Source organism: Diadema antillarum, unplaced genomic scaffold (genome assembly GCF_040938485.1).
Source record: "Diadema antillarum isolate AM-2024a unplaced genomic scaffold, OU_Dant_1.0 seq00000320_RagTag, whole genome shotgun sequence".
Lineage (NCBI taxonomy): Eukaryota > Metazoa > Echinodermata > Echinoidea > Diadematoida > Diadematidae > Diadema > Diadema antillarum.
The window spans coordinates 413891-438106 of record NW_027271339.1 but is presented as its reverse complement, the minus strand read 5'-3'; the positions used below and the strand labels follow the sequence as shown (position 1 = coordinate 438106).

Genomic DNA, 24216 nt, shown 5'->3' with positions numbered 1-24216 from the left:
ATTTCCTTTTTTCTGGGGGTGGAGTGGGAAAAATATTTAAGTATTTCAACAAAATTTTGTACCAGATCGCTAAATATCAGGTCTGAAAATGCGTTGAATCACCCTCGTGTTGGAGGAGAAATACCCCTCTCCTACACCCTCGTTTTTATGCTTTTTTTGTGTTTGACCGACAGTGTTCATGATTCATTGTAAGAATTAACACAATTTTGAGAGCGTCCTCAAGCCTGGTGACAACACGTTTTCGTTTTCGTCCTCTTTTGGCCAGAATCTTACCCTGAAACTACTTGTTCTTTTATTATCACGAGTTGAACTTACTTGTCTCTGCTACTGACAGTGGATATTGGAAACTACAGTTGTCATCCAACCATCATGCCGAACCGTAAATCTGCGACAACACAGAAGGGGAAATCTCAAGGAACCGACGAGGAAACTCACGTAGAACAGTCCTCGACTGCGTCGCCTGAAACTGGTTGCCCTTCTGGTTAATCATCCGAAGACCTACAAGAGATTCCCGCCAACCATGGGTTATCAAGAATGCATTTCTACCTTACGCACACAAACACACACACACACACACACATACTCACACACACACACACACACACACACACACACATATATATATATATATATATATATATGTATACATAGTGCGAGAGATAGTTCCCTTCCCAAACGTGCGCGGTGCCTCATTGTGGATAGCATATACTGAAAGAAATTAGACTGAGGCGGACGTTACTCTCGATCTTGAGTCTCCCTTTTATTCAGTCAAGCTTTCGGCTTGACTGAATATATATATATATATATATATATATATATATGTATATTATTTTGTTTGTAATTATGTTTAGAATTATGAGAAAATATGGTTATTATATTTCAGCAGTTTGATATAAGAATCTATTCATATATTTTTTTTTTGGATATATGATGTTATTTTGATGATGAGATGATTAGATTGGATTTTTGTATTGAATTGAATGATTGATTTGTGTATGTAAAGGTAATAATTCAGAAGATTGGCATTATATGAAATTGTATTACATATTATGACATATCAGATTATTCAGATAATAACTATTCTGTTGGTAGATCCTGAGGAAGGCCTGATGACTGGCCGAAAGCTTGACTGAAAAAAAAAGGAGACTCAATATCGAGAGCAACGTCCGCCTCAGTCTAATTTCTTTCATTATATATATGTATATATATATTATATATATAGTGGGATGATGTTAACATTTTTACCGAACGCTTGCGTCATCCTGGGAAGAATTACAAAAACTGAAACAATGAAGAAAATTCAATAATATACTTTCAAATTCTCAGTTCGGATTTAGGGAAAAACATAGCACTACACATGCATTGAGTTTTGCAGAAAAAGTGGCACATGCCATCGACAAATCTTCACATCTAACAAGTATGTTCCTGGACTTCTCCAAGGCCTTCGACACTATCAATCATGATATGTTACTTAATAAATTACATCATTGCGGAGTGCGTGGGAAGGCCTTGGAGAGGTTCAGGAGCTTCCTCATGAACAGGGAGCAATATGTCTCTTTAAATTGTTGTAACTCACAAATGTTAAATATCAAATGTGGGGTCCCACAGGGAAGTTTATTAGGTCCGCTTTTGTTTCTTGTTTATATAAATGATGTTTGTAGATCATCAGATGTTCTTTGTTTCATTCTCTTTGCGGATCACTCGAATTTATTTTTGTCGCATGATAATCCTCTTACCCTTGTAAATACAATAAACTCTGAATTAGAAAATGTCGCCCAATGGATAACAGCAAATATATTATTTTTCAAATCTTCAAAAACACATATTATATATGCTTTTTAGTGTCATACTGCTTTTTGTCTCAAACTGACCCGTTATTTTTTGAAAACAAAATATTGAAAATTAAAGATTTGTATTTGTTTAATTTAGGACAATTTATGTATAATTATGATGAAAATAATCTTCCAAATATATTTGTAACAATGTTACCAAGAAATCAATCTGTTCACAATTATCCAACAAGGCGATCGAATAAATTCCATTTGCAATTTTTTTAGAACTCTGCTGGCTCAGAACACCTTCATCTACGATGGGCCAAGGTATTGGAACTCACCTCCTAACGAAATATTAACAGCAAAAACTTTGAATTCTTTCAGGAATGAATTAAATCTATTTTTATTGAAATCTTATGATATGCAACTGGATTAGGCTCGTTTTATTATTTTAATCAAGTCATCATTTTTATAAGCATTGATTAATTATACATAATTTTTTCTTTTATTAGAGAAAAATTATCTGTCAAACACAAGTCCTCAAATGTTACTGTTATTGTACCGTATGTCATTGTGTATATTCTCTTCTTTTTATGTCCACTCTTCTGCATTCTGACCGGTATATGTACTCAATTCTTAGAAATATCAATCCAGGGTGTGTCTTATCATTATTCTTCCATCATGGAATCCAGTTTGCTTGTATCTACGATGGCGCGTGTTTTAGTTTCATTTTTTTCCTCCAAATTTGATTTCATGTCAGTTGACATTGGTTTCTTTGATTTTGTTTCATATATCTGTTTGTAGTTTCATTAAGTCATTCGTTCTCTTATGTATTTTCTGGGGGTCCCATATCGTACAAGCTTTGCTTCTAGTGGGACCCTCCATTTCCATTCCCATCCTTGTACTATGCATATGTATGTACCTTTAAAAAAATGCCATTTTGTTGTTACTCATGATCAAATGTATTTTGTTAATCTACTTTTTTTTTTGCTATTACAAATATGTTCTGTTAATGCATTGTATATAATTTTCCCTGTTTATTTAATGAAAATGGGTCTTCGGGTCTTCTTGGGTCTTCGTCAGCTTTATTGTCTGTTTATACAAAATGGAATAGAACTTTTGAGCATGACAAAACATATATATTTAATAATGATGAACATAATGAATTGAGTGTAATTTCAACATGAGTTAACGACTTCAGGACATACTTCACAACATATTTTGAAACTACAAAACATTATAAACATAATGAGCACATGATTACATACAGATAATCATACAATGAAAAATAACAAACAGAAATAAACATAGTATAACAGGGAGGTGAGACCCATCTCTCTGTTATAACTATACTTTATGGTGTATTTATCTGCTGGGCAGACGTGTGTGCTTCTTTGGTTGTGATATGGCCGTCTGTGGCGTTATTCTGCCTCTCGGGATATCTCTCACACCAACAAGAATGTTCAGATAGATGATTCTGAGACCGAACCCCATACTGCTGTACGACCAAATAGTCGTAAATTTGTCTGATTATGATTTATCTTCTGAGCAATGTATACTCTTCTTTCTAAAGGGCTTGGATTTTGCCCCATGATCCCTCCGAGAATAGATCCTCTACAATTACAATGTGACTTCCGGGTATTTAAACAACGTATGATACTTCATCATCATTACAACTCTCCTGACACTATAGGCACAAAAAATGTAGAGGGAGATCAGAATAATAACTCCGATTTAAGTATCGCCTCAACAGCAACCGTAGGTCCTCCCCCTACCTTGAAGTGGTACAACACCTGAAGAGAGGAATTACAAATAAGAATGTGTGGCTGCCCAAACACAACAACCCCCCATCACTGGCGCTGTACTTAGATAAAATCGGTGAATCTTTGGAGAAATTGAGCATAAAACTGGAAGAGAGGACAGCTCCCCGAGAACTCCGCACCAATAAGAATCTGATTATCAAACCTGCTGACAAAGGCTCGGTAGTAGATATTCAATCTAGGGAACAGTACCTTGCTGAAGGTAATAGGCAGCTTTGCACCCCAACATACAGCAAGTTGCTGATGGATCCCACTGATGAACATGTTAAACAAGTCAAAGTAGTGGTTAGAGATTCAAATGTAGCTAAAGACATCAAATCACGTTTAATACCTATAGCAATGTTGAATGCGCGAATATATCAGATGTATTTTTGCCGAAAATTCATAAAGTCGGCAACCCTGGACGTCGAATGTATCATACTGCTCCTGACCCACTGTACAGATCTCAAGATTTGTGGATGCTATATCTATGCTCCGGCCATTAGTTGTTAACACGCCATCTTATGTTTAAGATACGACAGATTTGTTATGCCACAATGAACGAATCAACAGAAAGGGGCCGATCCTCCGAAACGCTATATTAGTGTCAGCTCCACCTACGCCAACATACCGCACAAGAAATGTCTAGCCGCATGCAAGAGAGCTTTGGACAAAGATCAAAATCCCCTCCTACAGACCACCTAACCCGCCTAATTGCATTGATCCTCAAACTGAACAATTTCAAATTTGTTGATACTACTTACAAGTAGAAGGAACGGCATGGGCACACCAGTGGCTCCCTCGTATGCCAATATTTTCATGGTGGATTTAGAAAAAAAATCGTCCATGCATCACCACACAAACCATACGAAGAATCGTTGCGTCAATACAGCGACATCAATTTTATCTTGTGTCATGATTAATCATCTCCTTAATAAACTCATTTCATCCCACAATCAAACTCACATTTGAGACATCCACTACTCAGTATCCTTTCTTAGACATCTTGATTTATATAAAAAATAGAACATTCCACACTACCCTCTACTCTAAGCCCACTGAAAGTCATGCTTATTTAATCACTGAATCTTGTCACCCCTCCTACACTTTGAAGAGTATCACATACAGCCAAGCGTTACGCATTCAAAGAATCTGCTCAGAAGAGGCAAAAGCCTCACAGGGAATAGCACAACAGGGACATCCGTCACAGCGCCATTACAAGGAAAGAAAACCAACAACAGATGTCCAGAAAGTTGTAGATAAAGCTTATACCGTCCCCCGAGAAAACCTTTTGAAATACAAAGTTATTAAGTCACTGAAGAGGCCCTTTGTTGTATCGTTTAACCCAAATAATAAGAATAAAAAGATAACTTTCTCATGTTAGGCGTGGATACATCCCAATTTTGCATCAGTCAGAGGACATGAAGCAAGTACTTCCCGAGGCCCCGATTGCATCCTTTCGCCGCAGCAGACCTCTCAAAGAGATGCTGGTCTCCGCCAAAGTGCACGACGAAGGGGACACACATGAAAACAGACCAAGGGGATCAAAGAAATGAAACGCCAAAATGCTGCATCTGTCCACTTTAATATGGAGAACACAAACAAATATTCCAGCAGCGTTAGTTGCGAGCAATTTCACATACTACAACAGCTTGACTGAAGATCATGTTACGTAATTTACTTGATCACATGCGCCCGATGCCATAAAATATATGTCATCAAAACTACTACAACGCTATACACGCAGGAACAACACCCGCTCAGACATCCGCAAATATAACAGAGATAAACGTAAACAAATCTCGGTAGCAGAACATTTCAGCACAAATTTATTAATCTTATTTATTTATTTCTAATCTTTTGTCAGGGTAGTCCATTCACCAATAAATAGTGGTCTTCCATGGAGCCCTGAATAATACTGATGAACATATGTACATTAAATAGCAAAACGTATATACAGAAAATGACATATACAGTGTAGATACATACAATTGTACCAGCATACTGTACATTGTAAAGTAATATAAAAAAGTACATGCCACAGCAAGAGTTCACCAGAATGCCGAAATAACAATTAAAACGCTATTATACAGGAATGATAAAGCCCAGAATGAATTTCTTGTGTGACTTACAAATAGCAACTTTGTTTAAACAATCTCTTAAATGAATATATGGAAGAAGCTGATCTAATTGAATGATCTAGGCTGTTCCATTCAAGTACAGAGGATACGATTGGGCTGCACTTGTGACAATCAGAGCGAAATCTTGGCACACGTAGATTTCCACTGTCTATTAGCCTTGTATGATGTTCATGTACATCACTAGGCTTAACTAAGTGCACCTGAAGGTACGAAGGTGCTAAGTTATGGACGCATTTATATATCATCAAAACGCGGCTGAAATCAAACCGTTTGTCTAGTGTCATCCATTTAAGACTTTTGAATAAATCAGCCGACGGTGTGTCATATGTTTTGTCCAAAATTATTCTTGCTGCCCTCTTTTGAATTTTTTCCAGCTTAGTTGTATGGGATTGAAATCTGTTTGACCAAACAACAGAACAGTAATCAAATTGTGGTAACACTAGACTATTATAAAGTCATTTTAGGGATTGTTGGGGCAAAAAGGCATTCGCTCTCTTTATCATGCAGACACTTTTTTTGGTACGTTTACATACATTTTCGATTTGTTTAGACCATTTCAGTTCTTCATCTATTAAAACACCTAAACATTTAGTGAACTGAACTCTTTTAATCCGACTACCATCTAATGAAATACTGAAATTTTCAAATTTCCCGAGATTAGAACGGGAGCCGATAATCATGACAGAAGTTTTGTCAGTGTTAAGGACGAGCCGATTTTTCTTAATCCACCCCATTACTTTATTTAGTGCAACAGTTATCTTTTCTTCTAAAACTGTTGCGTCATTAGCACTGACAGTGAGGGTCGTATCGTCAGCGTACATATCTATAACACCTTCTGAAGTACACTCGGGTAGACTGTTGACATAAATTGAAAATAAAAGGGGACCAAGAATTGACCCTTGAGGTACACCCAATTTAATAGTTGAAGGGTGGGACTTGGCTCCTTTGAATTGCGTCACTTGCTGTCTGTCACGTAAATAGGATTTGAACCAATCTACAGTCGTCTTGCTACACCCTATACACTTTAATTTATGTAAAAGTAGGTCATGATCTACAGTGTCAAATGCCTTCCGAAGATCTACGAAGGCAACTCCAGAAATTTGATTATTATCTATATTCAAAGACCACTGATTCACAAGTTTTGCAAGAGCAGTTGATGTGGAATGAAATGGTCTAAAACCAGATTGATTAGGGTGTGGTAAATTATTCGCATTCATGAATTCGCTCAGTTGTTGATGTACGGTCCTTTCGATAATTTTACTCACTGTTGGTAAGATTGAGATGGGGCGGTAGTTATTCAACGAAGAAATATCTCCTGCTTTAAATATTGGTACTACCCGAGCCTTTTTCCATTCACGTGGAACAACTCCTGTAGACAGGGATTTGTTGATAATATCGCAAAGAGATTCTGCAATAACATTCTTTGTCATCTTTAAAAGTTTGCAGCCGATGTGATCTTCTCCGGTTGCTTTATCTATGCCAAGAAGCTCGATCTGTCTCAATACAAAATCTCTCGTTATCATACTTAAATTAAATTGAGAATGAGATGGAACAAAGCCTTTGTCCTCATCTAATATCATTTGAGAAGTATTCCTCTGCAGGTCTTTTGTAATTTTAGTAGCATTAGACATGAAAAAATTGTTGAATGCTTCAGCAATACTTGCGTTGTCCGATACTTCTGCATCATCAACCTTTATGGTTTTGGGAGAAATGGGTGATGATTTAGGCGTAAGTTCCCTCAAGCTCTTCCACATTTTCTTACTGTTGTTACGATTTTGTAAAATTTGGTCAGTGTTATACTGTTTTTTTCTTTTTCTCATGAGATGAGTAACTTTGTTTTTTAGATATTTATAGGTATTCCAAAGATCATCACTATTGTTAGTTTTAGCAGCTTTGAGAACTTTATCACGTTCCGTCATGAGCTTAACAATCTCATCAGATATCAATGGACATGCATGTTTTCTTATCCGCTTTTTGCGCAAAGGTATGTGCTTGTTGATAACATCATTGAAAAGAGTCAACCACATATCCCACGCATCATCAACGTCATCTATATCTTTTATGACCTGCCTCGGAGTACTTCTCAAATCACTATAAAATTCCTCCTCATTAAGATTTTTGAATGAGCGAAATTCCGCACATTCAGATTTTTGATGGATCTTTGCACTGAAGTCCCGAATAGCATATACCAAATAATGATCACTAATGCTAGTCTCAAATATTCCCCATTCACTGTAAAGTTCTTTGTCTGATACAAATATCAAATCAATTCAAGTAGAAGCAGTATTTGTAACTCTTGTGGCAGTATCAATTAACTGACTTAGTCCGTACATATTTGTATAAAACAACTTTTTCGGCATTCACATCATGTTGGTGTGGCATATAATTACAATTGAAATCACCTAATATAATACAACTCATATGTTCCGAGAGAGCAGAGTCCAAGGTCCTGTCTAATTCGTCAAAGAAATCAACGTGAGAATTCGGAGGTCTGTAAAATTCCCCTACTAGGATGGAAGGCTTATTTGGATAATGCAATTCAAACCAAAGGCATTCTAAAGTAGATGAATTCAAATCGTCTCTTATTTTATAGTTGAATCTTGTGGAAATATATACAGCCACACCGCCACCATGTCTTGTACGGTCTCTACGTAATAGGATATAATCATCGACATGCAATTCAGAATCATCAATCATGGAATCACAAAATGTCTCATTCAAACCAATGACGTCAAGTGATGTATGTCTCAGAAGTAATCTAAATTCATCAATTTTAGAAATTAAACTACGAATATTCAAATGGGCAAATTTTAGACCCCTCTTTCTGAGTGGAGGAATTGAACCATTCATCAAATTATTAATTTTACTTTTGATTAGTTCATGTGGTCGCTCCCGAAAAGCATTTTGTGCTTCGCCAGTGTTAACACTATCAGTGCAATTCAAATTTTCGGTACAAACTTTCAAAGCACTGTTAGAAATTGGTTGTGATTTTGACTTCAATAAACAAGAACCTGCACAATGTTCACCGAAGTTAGAGCGGGAGGTTAACAGCATGTTGCCGTCACGAGACGTAGATGCTCGTGCCACCCCTGTTGAGCTTTTGTCAGTGGAAGCCACGGGTAGGTGGGGGTCGATTTCAGCCGCCCTCGAGGTGGAATCATCCTGAAATTCCGTGTTGAGGATCCCACCACTTCAGCATACGATCTCTGTTGAGAAGATGCAGTGGGTTGCTCTCTGGGTCGCCTGATGAAATTTCGCATATTCGAAGCAAGAACAGCTTGCCCAGCCTTGTTGATGTGAACCCCATCTCGCCCAAGATGCCTATCACCGATGCTGCTGTTGTCAATGAAACCCCAGCTCCGTTCACGGGCAGCGGTATGCAGACGCTCATTCACCCCATCGACGAGGCGCCTCTGATGAGCTGATTACCATCTACGATGCACGATACTAGATAAGGCAACTTCACGTCCTTCATTTGAAATCCCGTCTGCTAAGGCTATGATGTCATCTGCGGTGGATGTACTTCCATCGCCATGCGAAACATTGTTTGACCCGATATGTAGAATGACGTCTCCTTTCGCCTTTACACCCTCGGTAACCTTCTTAGCGGAGATATCTGCCACCTTCGCACCCGGGTGTGGATGGCAGAACACTTTGCGTCTTCTGCTCAGAAGACGGCCGTCGATGTGCTTTATCATAGAGTCCCCTACGATGACAACATCTGGTAACTCAGTGACATGGCGTTGTCTATTGTCTTCTATTGCACTCACTAACCTGGCCGCTATTTGGTATTGACGCCGAGGTAGCAGCCTCAGGAAGCACAGAGACATCCAAGCGTCTTTGGCGATGACTTTCTCGGTACTGCTTTAGTTGTTCGCTTGTCGACAATTCGTTAGAAGCGTATCCGGGCAATTACCCCCAGAGGGCAATTACCACCCGGCTAAATACTGGTTAGTGGTAAGGTTAGAGTTAAGATTAGGGTTAGGGTTAGGTTTAGTGTTAGGAGTTTGGGTTAGGGTTAGGATTAGATTCAGGATTAGGATTAGGATTAGGGCCAGGGGAAGGGTCCGGGGTAATTGCCCAGGGGGTAATTGCCCTAGACCCTTCACGATACTCTTTGATTTGGTCGCTTGTTGACATCACAGGAGAAGGCCCAGGTAGATCGTCGTGCTCATCCGCGAGGATATCGAATGGATTCTGTGTCGGGATGGTGTAGGTAGTTTTGTCCGTTTTGTGTCCCTCATCATGCCCAGGGAGACGCACTTTGGAAACAGTTCCCACTATTTCGTGGAGATTTGATTTCTCCTCTACGAGCTCCTCATTATTAACCCTTGCGATAGCTTCGAGTTTGTTGAGTCTTATGGATAGTTCGCTAACGGCAGATAGTACTTGGCTAAAAAGCTCGTAAAGATCACCGTTGTCCGTACTTGCCTCCTTGTCAATTTGACTGCCATTATGACGGAAATCTTCCTTCACTTCATTGTCTATTGAACTTTGTAGCCTTTTCACTAAGGTGTCTTTTACACCGTTTTTGTTAAGATCGCGTTTCTGGACTTCCGCTTTTAGTTCCTTTACGCGGAGGGACTTTATATCAACAATGACCATTGTGACGTCATAATAGTCCAGTTCAGAAAGGCTTAGCAATACCGCGTAGAGCTGACACAAATCACTTGCGCACACAAAATTTGCGAATACTTGTGCTCACAGTCATGCGTAGTATCCAAGGTGAAATATGCGCAAAGTGTTTATATACCGCGCTCACGCTCAGAAAACAAAAAAAAGTCAAGTGAAGAAATTGACCAAAATATTTGAATAAAATGGCCAAAATCTTAAAAATGTCCTATAGTTAAGAAAAATCAATAACGTAGTTCTCACCACCGTCCTTTTGCCGTCAGAATGGTATAATAATGTCCTGTGAATCTGCTATTTGACTGGAAAAAAGTGAACTTTTCCGGGAGCTCATGAAAACACGTCCTTCCGATACGAAGACCAACACATCGTGTGTTACACATGAACACACAATAGGCGTTTTCACATCAGCCCAATAAAAATCCAAGCTCGAGATACTTTTCGCGATCGCAAATTAGCGCGCTATTTCATTTCTTATTCACATCAATTTTTTTTTCGAGCTAATTCGACAGCTGAGCATGCGTAAACAGTGTCGGGTATACCAGTAGAGCGCGCGCTTTAAAAAAAAAATTACCCGCGTGATCGCCATTTTTGTGTGCGGGTTGCCTCAACCGATTGATCGATTACACAACACGCACGTTTTGTTTATCAATATGTAATAGAGCATTCCAGTCCTGTTGTTCCGATCTCGCTGATTTCCTGCTCTAGATTTGTTCAGTTTTGTGTTTTATTTTATTCATTCATCGGTCATGGAAGTTGACGAAACCCTGCTTCATATTATGAAAGCGTGAGGAGAGGAACCGTGAACGATTCTTCGAATTTCTTCGAGAAGGAACCGTTCATTTCTTCTGCTCACTGCCACCCGGTGTTCACGTTGTTTCCAGCGGGAGAACTGCGATTCCCCCGTCTCGTGTAGGCACGCTAGGCATGATGGGATGCATCGCGCTTGAGGCGATCTCACATTGTCAAATAGCGTGCTAGTTCGCAAATTATCCCACAATTTCAGAAATTTCCCGACGCGAAAAATTTTCTCGATCAGAGCGATAAAATTAGAGCCCTAATGTGTGTTCACATTATCAAAGAGCGCGCTATTTCGTGATCGGGTTAATTTCCCAAGTCAGAAAATAGCGCGCTATTTCGAAACATCGGGCTGATGTGAAAACGCGTAATAAGTCAGTTCACCGTTAGCTCGGTGACACACTAGGCGTTTTCACATCAGCCCGATGTTTCGAAATAGCGCGTTACTTTCTGACTTGGGAAATTAACCTGATCACGGAATAGCGCGCTATTTGATAATGTGAACACAAATCAGCGCGCTAATTGTATCGCTCTGATCGAAAAAATTTTTCGAGTCCAACTCGGGAAATTTCTGAAATAGCGGGATAATTGGCGAACTAGCGCGCTACTTGATAATGTGAAATCGCCTCAAGAAATTAGCGCGATGCATCCCATCATGCCTAGCGTGTGTGACCCGAAAGCTCGCGCTCTACTGGTATACCCGACAATGTTTGCGCATGCTCAGCTGTCGAATTAGCTCGAAAACATTTCGGGCTAATTCTCTTCGAGCTGATGTGAATAGGAAATGAAATAGCGCGCTAATTTGCGATCGCGAAAAGTATCTCGAGCTTGGATTTTTATCGGGCTGATGTGAAAACACCTATTGGTACAAAAAAAAATGCCCTTTCTTTTTTCTCAATTGGTTAGGCACTTCACTCGTTTTCAAAGCAGCATGATGCATACGCATGCCAAAAATGTATGGAAATCACGTTCAAACAAAGAATGAACTTGCGCAGAGCAGGTGACAACAATGATCTGTTAACTGACACTTCTGTAGGCATTCATTTCATTGTTTTTGTGTTGAGTGCATAAACAAACTTTTTCTACCAACATTGCTAAAATACCAGGCTTGCTGCCAGGTGGATGTGCTAGTAAGCACCATTTACAAGGGTACATGAATAATGCTTAATATCTCGGTGAATTCAAAAACAAACATGCCTAATGTACAAAGCAGCTCTTTCTGTCCATGCGCAAAGTGGAACTGTAAACTGGCTTATTGACGGTGTACGCGTCACAGGCAGTGAACTAACATTTTCAACAATGATTGATATAGGGTACTGTAAAAGACACTAATTAAATGTATACAACAGGGGTACAGAAGAACTACAAAATAGTGTAACTATATTTTTTTCAACAAGTGACGCTCTTCACTATTAACAAGTAGACAACATCTTAGCCCTGTACACGTGTACCTGCATTAAGTCCTATGTAAAATAAGGGGGAACAATAGCGGGACAGCTATATGTCCTCCAGTTGTAACTGTCCTAATGTACATTTTTTTTTTCACATGAGATGTCATGCTATTGTACCATGTAGGAATATATATATATATATATATATATATATATATATATATGTTGTTGTTCCGCGTATTGGCAGTACTAGAAATAGCAATGATAAAGTCACAACAGAGGAATGCAGGGAATGCATTAATAGCCAATCTTGATTTAATGAATAATCCGAATTTTCGAGGAACCTTCCTCTTCTTCAGGGATGACAGTGCGAATATTCACAATGATTATTAAGAGTGAGGTGTTACTACCCTGCTAGCGCGCGCAATAAGTGTAACCAAAACAAAAAAATAATAGATAATAACAACAAACGCATGTTGTGCGCTTATGAGTGTCATACTCTACGTCATAATAGATAAGACGTCACACTAGGATTGCGCGCGCTGCACAAAAAGATCATGAGACAATAATAGCAATAATAGAAACGTCATAAAGGCAATGAAGTTAACATGATACAATGAAGGTGCCAATGGATTTTCACAGTGATATGTCAATATCCCACCAGCGCGCGTAGTCTCAGTGTAACCAAAACAAAGGATAACAAATAATAACAATAAACGCATGCCGAGTTGCGCGAATATATGAGTGCCATACTGTGCGTTATAACAGAGAAGACGTCACACTGAGATGGCACGCGCTGCACAAAGGAGACAATAATTATGAACGATAATAGAAACGTCATAATGGCAATGAAGTGATACAATCTGTCAAGTGCTTGTACGCATTATATACAGAGGAGAGACGAGAGAGCAAAAAGTAGGAAAGGAGGGAATAAGGAGAGAAGAAAGAAGGACACAAGAAAAAATGTCATAATATACATGAGGTACACTTACTCGTAACACATCAAGACTGCGCAAGTTGTCTAGTACCAGAAAAATAAATTGAAGACCTCTACAAGGGTGAAATTATCAATAGCGGAGTAGCAACTGAAATTAGTTATCGGAAGAAAGTGTATGGGCTGAGCCAGGAAAGATCTTTGTTCATGCCTGTTTCAAAACTGCGGCTCCGAACAATGAATCGCAGTTCTGCCCACTTCCTGTCTTCAGCCGATTTGTAACTCCCGCCAAAGATGCAGACTTTCAAGTCTTTCATCGAATGACGGGGGTCACTGAAGTGGTTCGCCACTGGAGTATCTTTATGCTTCAGGATTGAGCTTTTGTGGTTATTGAACCTCATGCGGAACTTCGTGCTTGTCTCACCTATGTATGACACCCCTGGGCATTTAGTGCACATAATACAGTAAAGCACATTGCTAGAGTCGCATGTGTGGTCCGGTGGTTTGATTCTGAGTGACGGAGAGATTTGCACCACTGTTTCTGTCACCAGATGGTTACAAATTTGACATCGTGGTTTGTCGCACCTCTTGTTACCTTTTGGGGTTGCAGGTTTTGGTAACTCAATCTGCACCAGAAGTGATCTCAAGTTGGGCGGTTGTCTTTGGGAGTGTAGAGGTGGTTCCCCCAATATTGCAGGAAGTCTGGGATCAAGTTGAATATTCGTCCACTCTTTCTTGGTCGTGGAGACAAACTTTTTGACTTGTGGGTGGAATGTAGTAACGAGAGGAATGCGATCGTTCCTCTCATCTTTAGGTTTATAGTCTAACAGGTCTTCTCTCCGTTTTTCATTGACCTTTTTGAGTGCATTGTTCACGAGGCGAACTGGATAACCCCTTCTGACAAAATGTTCTCCCAGACGTACAGCATCTTCTTCAAACACCTTAGGGTCAGAGGTGATCCGCTTATATCTGACTAGTTGGCTGTACACAATTGATTGCTTTGTGTGCAAGGGGTGGAACGAATTGTAATCTAAGTAGGTGAAGGAATCCGTGGGTTTAACATACACACTGGTGGAAAGCAAGTTATCATTCTTAGACACATTGACATCCAGGAAGTGGATTTCCTCTCTGGAGCTCTCCATTGTGAACTGGATGTGACGATTATGTTTGTTAAATGCCTCGTGAAAGGCTGCGAGGTCTTTTTCACTGTGGGGCCAGATTATGAAAATGTCGTCGATGTATCTCAGATACATTGAGGGTTGGAGAGTGCATTTAGAGAGGAAATCTTCTTCCAGGACTGCCATATATATGTTAGCGTACACGGGCGCCATCTTGGTCCCCATGGCGGTACCTTTTCGTTGAAGGTAGTGTTTGCCGTCAAACTCAAAGTAATTGAGCTTCAATATGAACTCGGTCATGGACGTTATATCATCGATGTCATTGTTGGGTACGTCCAGTTTTGTGAGGAACGTACGAAGAGCGTCTACACCGTGATCGTGTGGGATGTTGGTGTAAAGGCTCTTCACGTCCATGGTTACGAGTGGGCAGTCTGAGCTGAGGGTTGCAGACTTAATCTTGTTAAGAAAATCCGTCGTGTCTTTCACGTAACTTTTGATTTTGGGTAGGTACGTCTGAAGTTTTTTGTCAACAGTTTTTGACATTGGTTCTGTCAGAGAATCAACGCTTGAGACGATAGGTCTGCCAGGAGGGATTACATGCTTATCCCTGGCTTCCTTAATCATTTTTTGAACGTCAGACACCCCTGCATCAGATGCGGTCTCCACCATATTGGGAAGTTTGTGAATCTTAGGTAATAGGTAGAATTTACTCACCCGGGGATTGTCAGGGACCAGTGTACGCTCAGAGCTATTAGCAGACTTAAGGTTCTTTACACATTGTTGGGCTTGCTCACGATATTCTGGCGTGGGGTCTTCAACCAGGGGATGGTAGAAATCCTTGTCGGAGAGCTGGCGTTGAGCCTCAGCGATGTAGTCCTTCGCGTCTAAAATCACCACGGCTCCGCCTTTGTCCGCCGGCTTGATGACGATGTCCGCGTTGTTCTTCAACGTGTTGATTGCTCGGAGTTCTTCTCTCCTTATTCCCTCCTTTTCTACTTTTTGCTCTCTCGTCTCTCCTCTGTATATAATGCTTACAAGCACTTGACAGATTGTATCACTTCATTGCCATTATGACGTTTCTATTATCGTTCATAATTATTGTCTCCTTTGTACAGCGCGTGCCATCTCAGTGTGACGTCTTCAGTAGTGAGGTTCACACCTAAGTCCCTTTACCTTAAGGTTTTCTAAACCTCGAGGTTTTGTAAACCACGAGGCACTAAACTACAAGTTAGGCGCCCTTTCTTTTCTATCGTAGTTATGTTTACCTCGAGGTTTTGCTAACTGCATGTAGGTGTGAACGGCATCGAAGTTTTGTCGTGGTTAAGGGAACGCATTTTTGCGCTCGTAGTTAGTATAACTACAAGTTTTTGGATAGGTGTAGACATGGCTTCTGTTATAACGCACAGTATGGCACTCATATATTCGCGCAACTCAGCATGCGTTTATTGTTATTATTTGTTATCCTTTGTTTTGGTTACACTGAGACTACGCGCGCTGGTGGGATATTGACATATCACTGTGAAAATCCATTGGCACCTTCATTGTATCATGTTAACTTCATTGCCTTTATGACGTTTCTATTATTGCTATTATTGTCTCATGATCTTTTTGTGCAGCGCGCGCAATCCTAGTGTGACGTCTTATCTATTATGACGTAGAGTATGACACTCATAAGCGCACAACATGCGTTTGTTGTTATTATCTATTGTTTTTTGTTTTGGTTACACTTATTGCGCGCGCTAGCAGGGTAGTAACACCTCACTCTTAATAATCATTCAGCGTGTTTCTACAGAGAATCCGATGGACCTAGCATTTGCAAGCGCGTAATCAAACAGTGCGCTAACGCGGAACCGGGTTGTTTCTACAGAAAGCGCATAATCGGATTGAATCCGATTCTCCACCTGAATGCAGGTGTGACCGGATGTCTGGAAAGTTGGCTGGTGCATTGTGGGCCTGGTTCAAGGTCGAGCATCTACTGATGATGCGGATGCGATCACCGATTGAACGAAACTGAGCACAGGGCCTGCCTAGCTAGCCTAGCCCTGGGCCGGCCGGCCCGGCCTAGTGTGGGTACAAGTTACGACCGGCTGCTGGACGAATTTGTTTTCATCTAACTTAACGTTAGGGCTCCTACTCTAACGTTAGCTCCAACGTTTATATGGATTAGAAACTAGTTTTGTTTTCTACCAATTCTTTGGTTCGTCAATTTTTCACGGATCTTAAGGTTGGATTTTTATAACTGGATTAGCCTATCACATGTGACGAGACAACAGCAGTTCACAGAGACACAGCTTCTGTCGCGTCTGACTGAGTTCTGTAAGTTCTATCATCAATTTAACTAGTTTCTAGAGTAGAAGTAGAACCTCCTACTCAACTGTTGGGATAGGCCCAACGTTAGGCATATTTCTAGTCTAACATTTAACGCTAAAAAGTTAAGATAAAAAAAATTATTAGATTAGGGCCTAGCAGTTACACGTTACTTTTATTAGGCGTAAAGAGTCGTTGGGCCTACTGCGACTGGATACTAGCGTTAGTCTATCTTACTACTAGTATACGCACTAGTTACAAGTTAGCTCTAATGTTAGACTATTCATGTTAGTGATTTCCACATTTCTACTTGTCATTAGGCCTAACGTTAGATTCTAACGTTACTAAGTACTATGAATATAGGCCTAGTACTTTTACTAACGTTCTTAAAGGGGCCCTGAAATCCAATTTTATTTGAAAACATCACTTTTGGGAATATAAGGGTGGTTCTAAGAAACATTCCATATTATAGGCTCTATTTTGATTAGATTGATTAGAAATGTCTTAAAGTCAATCTAGAACTAGTTTGGAAGGTGTTTTTTTTAATAGTTTTGTTAAATATTTCAGTAGACGTACTTTTCTACTGCATTACATAGATCTAGATCTACTGATGTCTTTACCAATGACTGACAGATGAGGAATAATATTGATTAGAAATGTCTTAAAGTAGATCTAACGTTAGAACTTGTAACGTGTTAGTTTGGAAGGTGTTTTTTTTTTTGTGGGCGTTCCCAAGTAACGGCTAGAGTCTAACGTTAATCTGGACAATAAAAAGAAAAAGTCGTTAAAAATAAATAGAATGTTTCTATTACTAACGTTAATCGTGTTAGATATCCGTTTCACCACAAAAGTGGTATTGAGAACTTGAGGGTATTTTAAATCAACACAAATCAACATGCATTTGAATTTCAGGGCCCCTTTAAATTAGGCCCTAGACCTAGAGAACCACTCTAACTTAACAAGTTAAAACGTTCAGTATAACGTTTGTCTAACTGTCAGAGTCTTAAACACAAACGGCCTAACGTTACAACTAAAAGGATCGACTGTGTGTCATTGGATTTATAAGTAACGTTAGAACAAAGGCCTATTAAACGTGAGGGCTAACGTTGACTGTTTGTGTTAACTGCTGCTAGACCTCTTTCTTCGGGCAGGTAGGATTTAATTCGGGTAGAAACTCGGGTTTATGGAACATTAAAGAACTGTTAGTTATATTCCAAGTCAACGTTAGACTTTAGAACAGAAGCAGCTGTTGTTAGGATGCCTAACAAAACACTTAACGGTTAACGTTAGATAGCGTCAATTCTATTAAACGTACGGTAAAGTTTGTTTAATAGGTAGGCACCTTGCCTCTAAAATCTAACGTTAACTAGGTCTAGACATATTCTAACGTTACACCCCAAGTGGACTCACTTTTTCCACTTTTGGATTGACAAAATGTGCTTCAATTATAATATTTCGATACTCAGTAAATGAATGTTTGAATTTCCTTTCATTTTCGGACTAACGAAACGTCGTATTTTTATAGGCCCTACCAAGATCAATATTTCTATTTGATTCTTTGTCGGATTAACAAACTAGACCCTAGTAACGAACCTTTAGAATAACGACAAAAAGTTCGTAAAACAAACCCGAACACTAGTTTGCTAATGCTAGACTTAGAGTTTGTCTTTTCCGAACTAAAAAGTATTAGGCCTAGAGAATATCTAGTTTTAATAGACCCCTACTAGATTCTATGTGCATCTCACACGTATTGTTAGCGCTAGTTAGTATAAGTATTGTCAATTAGAATGTAACAAGTTAGTCGTACGGGTACTCGTAGAACTAAAGGTTCTAGTAGCTCGAATCTAACGTTAAAAAGTATTAGGCCTAACTATATGAGAACGGTTACTATTAATACTAGATCTAGTGTTCTGTTAGTTGCCTTGGTTTTGAAATTAGGTCCTACAGCGCAACTGTGTAAAAATAACACCCCTGCCCCTGTTCGTGTGTATTTTCTTTATGTTAAAATTCAGAGTATTTTCTTTACAAGTTTGTCAAATCTGAGGCAAATTGTGACTAGTAACGTTAGAACCTGATACTCGGACGTTTTGGAGACACCCAACTACAGTAAAAGTGGATAATTCAACGTTAGATAGATGCAACATGCATGCACATAAAAGTCATGGCCACATTACCGTACACATGTCTGTCAAACTGGTGATTGTCTTCCGGGTCAGTATCGGATTATTGAACCTGGCGTGTTTCTACAGCGCTGACACTGGAAACTGCCCCGGAAAGAACTACCTCATTAGACGGTTAAGTTAAGCGGAATCGGTATCGGAATCTGCATCGGAAAGAAACCGTTACTGGTGTGTTTCTACAGCCCCCTCTATCGGATACAATCCGATAGACCCGGAATTTGGGGTTCTGTAGAAACACGCTGATTGTGAATATTCGCACTGTCATCCCTGAAGAAGAGGAAGGTTCCTCGAAAATTCGGATTATTCATTAAATCAAGATTGGCTATTAATGCATTCCCTGCATTCCTCTGTTGTGACTTTATTATTGCTATATATATATATATACATATACATATATATATATACATATATATATGTGTGTATGTATGTAGGTGTGATAGAGGAATGACTCGCAGACGTTGCAGTAATGTTCATTATAGCCTTTTATTCTCCCGAGCTTTTGTGGTTACGTCCCAAGTCCTTTAAAAAGGCTGGTAACTCGGTCGAAAGCTCGAGAGAATAACAGGCTATAGTGAACATTACTGCAACGTCTGCGAGTCATTCCTCTGTCACACCTATACATAAAGATAATGCAGCACCCACAACGTACGAGGCCAAGCCCGCTTCACCTTTATACTACTTACTCTTCTGGCATTTGGCCCGCATCTCGGAATTTCAACCAAGATCCGTGTGGGGATGGACGGCAGAATGTTCACCAACCAGACCATCGGAATGGGACATAACACTTACAGCACCAGCAACCACCACTCCAGCAACGACAGCAACAACAACAGCACGATTACAATCAACGACAGCAACAGCAACAACAAAGATAGTCTAGCGGGCGACGTATTTTTAGCCTAACTCAGTCCTTGATTGCCAGTCAATAGAGGGCGCGACTTACGAGAGCTGCCAGCCGGTGTGGTAGTCGATCTACTAAAAATACGTCTAGTAAGAAACCTCCGAATAGAGGCGAGGAGCCGGGCGGGTGGAACCGGGCGTGGCAAGACAGTTGCCAGTTCTCAATATCGAAGTTTCATTGGGCCGGATTCATAAACGCTAGCAATTGCTTGCGCTAGCCGTTTACTCGAATCCGCATGCATGAAAACAACCAATTGCTTGCGAGCAAAAGCTTTTGCTAGCAAGTACAAGCAATTGCTTTCTGCCAGCAAGCAATTGCTTAGAGACCAAGCATTTACTTAAAAACGTATGCATAAAACATGCCGTTTGCTTGTTCTTGCTAGCAATTGCTTACAATTTTGCAAGCTCTGTAAAATGAGCTTGAGCTTTTGCTTAACTGGGACGTCCCCTTTTAAGTATCATTTTCATATTCATAAAAGAAAGACCACACTTGTGCAGGAGTGGTATGAATCTACAATAGATTACTCCTAAGTGGTGTAAGAAACTTTTCCGTTTCAATAACGGGAATGTTCAGTGGTTGGCACGCAAAATGTGATGAAGAACAGGTAGGATGTCTGACTTCGGTGGAGAGCAAGAGAGACCTCTCTCCACGTGCGATCTGGGAGATCCGGGCTACTATAAGCAGTGACGGGAATCAGCCAGTACGTGTGTGTGTATAGATGGGTGTGTGCGTCTGTGTGTGCATTTATGAGTGTCATTTCATAGCTCTTCTGCTATGTCAGGAAATGTTTCCGCACACACATGCCCTTTCAATTATATGCTGCCACGCTCGCCTTTGTTCTTGTGTTCGCACAGGCGTGACGTCCCTTTTGTTGAAAACGCAAGCAACTGCTTGTGAGGGACAAGCAAAAGGTATAAGCACGCGCAAAAGGTTATGCATATGGATTTAAGCAATTGCTTGAGCTAGACCTTTTGCTAGACGATCTTGTGCTTTTGCTTGAAGCAATTGCTTACAAGCAATTGCTTGTTTTATGCATTCGGCCCATTGACTGAGCACCAATATGTCAATCAAAACACATTGGGCCGGCTGCATAAACGCTAGCAATTGCTTGTGCTAGCCTTTTACTCGAATCCGTATGCATAAAAACAAGCAATTGCTTGCGAGCAGAAACTTTTGCTAGCAAGCACAACTGCCCGCAAGCAATTGCTTAGAGACCAAGCATTTGCTTAGAAACGTATGCATAACACATACCTTTTGCTAGTTCTTGCTAGCAATTGCTTACGATTTTCCAAGCTCTGTAAAATGAGCTTGAGCTTTTGCTTTTGGGACGTTCCCTTTTAAGAATCATTTTCATATTCATGAAAGAAAGACCACACTTGTGCAGGAGTGGTATAAATCTACAAGAAATTACTCCGAAGTAGTGTAAGAAACTTTTTCATTTCCAGTCATTCCAGTCATTTTCATGTCCAGTGGTTAGCACACAAAATGTGATGAAAAACAGGTAGGATGTATGACCTTGGTGGAGAGCAAGGCGACCTCTCTCCACGTGCGATCTGGCAGATCAGGACTACTATAAGCAGTGATGGGAATCAGCCAGTACGTGTGTGTGTATAGATGTGTGTGTGCGTCTGTGTGTGCACTTATGAGTGTCATTTTATAGCTCTTCTGCTATGTCAGGAAATGTTTCCGCACACACATGCCCTTTCAAATACATGCTGCCACGCTCGCCTTTGTTCTTGTGTTCGCACAGGCGTGACGTCCCTTTTGTTGAAAACGCAAGCAACTGCTTGTGAGGGACAAGCAAAAGGTATAAGCACGCGCAAAAGGTTATGCATATGGATTTAAGCAATTGCTTGAGCTAGACTTTTGCTAGACGAGCTTGTGCTTTTGCTTGAAGCAATTGCTTACAAGCAATTGCTGTTTTATGCATTCGGCCCATTGACTGAGCACCAATATGTCAATCAAAACACATTGGGCCGGCTGCATAAACGCTAGCAATTGCTTGTGCTAGCCTTTTACTCGAATCCGTATGCATAAAAACAAGCAATTGCTTGCGAGCAGAAACTTTTGCTAGCAAGCACAACTGCCCGCAAGCAATTGCTTAGAGACCAAGCATTTGCTTAGAAACGTATGCATAACACATACCTTTTGCTAGTTCTTGCTAGCAATTGCTTACGATTTTCCAAGCTCTGTAAAATGAGCTTGAGCTTTTGCTTTTGGGACGTTCCCTTTTAAGAATCATTTTCATATTCATGAAAGAAAGACCACACTTGTGCAGGAGTGGTATAAATCTATAAGAAATTACTCCGAAGTAGTGTAAGAAACTTTTTCATTTCCAGTCATTCCGGTCATTTTCATGTCCAGTGGTTAGCACGCAACATGTGATGAAAAACAAGAAGGATGTCTGACCTCGGTGGAGAGCAAGGCGACCTCTCTCCACGTGCGATCTGGCTGATCCGGACTACTGTAAGCAGTGATGGGAATCAGCCAGTTATACGTGTGTGTGTGCGTCTGTGTGTGCATTTATGAGTGTCATTTCATAGCTCTTCTGCTATGTCGGGAAATGTTTCCGCACACACAAGCCCTTTCAAATACATGCTGCCACACTCGCCTTTGTTCTTGTGTTCGCACAGGCGTGACGTTCCTTTTGTTGAAAACGCAAGTAATTGCTTGTGCAGGACAAGCAAAAGGTATAAGCACAAGCAAAAGGTTATGGATATAGATTTAAGCAATTGCTTGAGCTAGACCTTTAGCTCGACGAGCTTGTGCCTTTGCTTGAAGCCCATTGCAGAGCCCAAAGGAATTCTAGTCTACTCTCCTATAATACAGATTGTCTTTCAGTGAAAACAGAATTTCCCTGTCTCTTTCAAATTATTATAGTATTTTGTTATTATTTCCCATTCATTTTGTGGTGATTAACATCTTACCTTCCTTCAAAAAAGAGAATGATAGCAGTCAATTCCAACTACATGCATTTGAAAATTCATGAGGGTTCTGCACGCGGAAACTACTCCAAAATTACTGCCGAATGGAAACCTCTCACCGTTGTTGTAAAGTCTACGAGATATTCACTGTGATTGTCGGTTTTGAAAGTGTAATTTACGAATTTTTCCCATTGGTAATTTTTTTCACTTTGAAATACTCTTTATTTTCATATTAAATCTGTGAAGATATTTGCTAACCATCGCTAAAATCTGCCGTAAAGATAGCAATCTCTATTGCCAAGCACCATCTACAAAACAGGCATTTCGTGGGTGATCACACTGTCATAGGAAAACCCGTCCGTGGTACATTTTCTGCGAAAGGGGAAAGAGAGGATCTGCGACACAAAAGGATCCTGCAAAGCCAAAGTGCGTGAGGGGACTATGGAGCATTCTTTGCAATCATGAAATTACGAGACGCCAGTCTCACAGAAGGCTCAGTTATTGTACTGATTAACATTTTCAACTCAAATGTAGGTGAGGACATCTCTTCTGGCCACTCAAAATGCATGCCTATGTAGAAAATGTGAAGCTAAATTAAATAAGACCTAACCTATATGTGGATGGTGCACACACACACACACACACACACACACAATATGAACAAAAACACGACATGTTATGAACTAGAGCACAAAATCTATGACCACGTCAAAAGGGCCAGAAAAGACCCATGTGGCTCAATGCTGCGTCTGGTACTATTTTCACGAGAAACATCTCGTTTAGAGGAAAGCCATGAATTGTTGATTACGTATATACAAATTTGTTTAGATCTGTCAGAGATAAACACTGTCTGCCTTTTATGACAAGATTTCATAAGAATTGTGTTTCTTAATGTCCTTTCCGAAGTTGTTTGAAGGATCATTAATCCGAAGACGAAATAGGGTTCGTAATTCCGAAGGTGAAGTAAACTAAACTGTCTTTAGTGACAAAATATGGTGATGTAACAAAGAAGTAGGATATTGCGCAGTGAAAATCAAACAAAAACACGCACAAGTACCCTCCACACACACACACATACATGCACACACACATACACACACAAACACTACCGATACAAACACTCACTGGCGAACCGGAATACAATCGTAGTTTGTAAATTGTTTTATAAGTTTAAAAAAGGATTTGTTTTTACCCTCCCCAATGTATACCCCCATACTCGTTTGCAACATCATCAGGATGAACCGTATATGATGTAGAAACAATTATTGCACTAAGAGGCCACCTAAAGGCAAAAAAAAAAACACACAACAAAACAAAAACAC

General features: G+C 40.0%; 1 protein-coding gene across 1 annotated transcript; it reads right to left on the bottom strand.

The window, feature by feature from the left end:
• Positions 1–13625: 13625 nt before the first annotated feature.
• LOC139730537 (uncharacterized) lies at positions 13626–19763 on the bottom strand. The gene is made up of 2 exons (XM_071641393.1): positions 19753–19763; positions 13626–15600 (listed from the first exon to the last, which is right to left on the bottom strand). The coding sequence occupies exons 1-2, from the start codon at positions 19761–19763 to the stop codon at positions 13626–13628; spliced, it is 1986 nt and encodes a 661-aa protein (XP_071497494.1).
• Positions 19764–24216: the final 4453 nt, after the last annotated feature.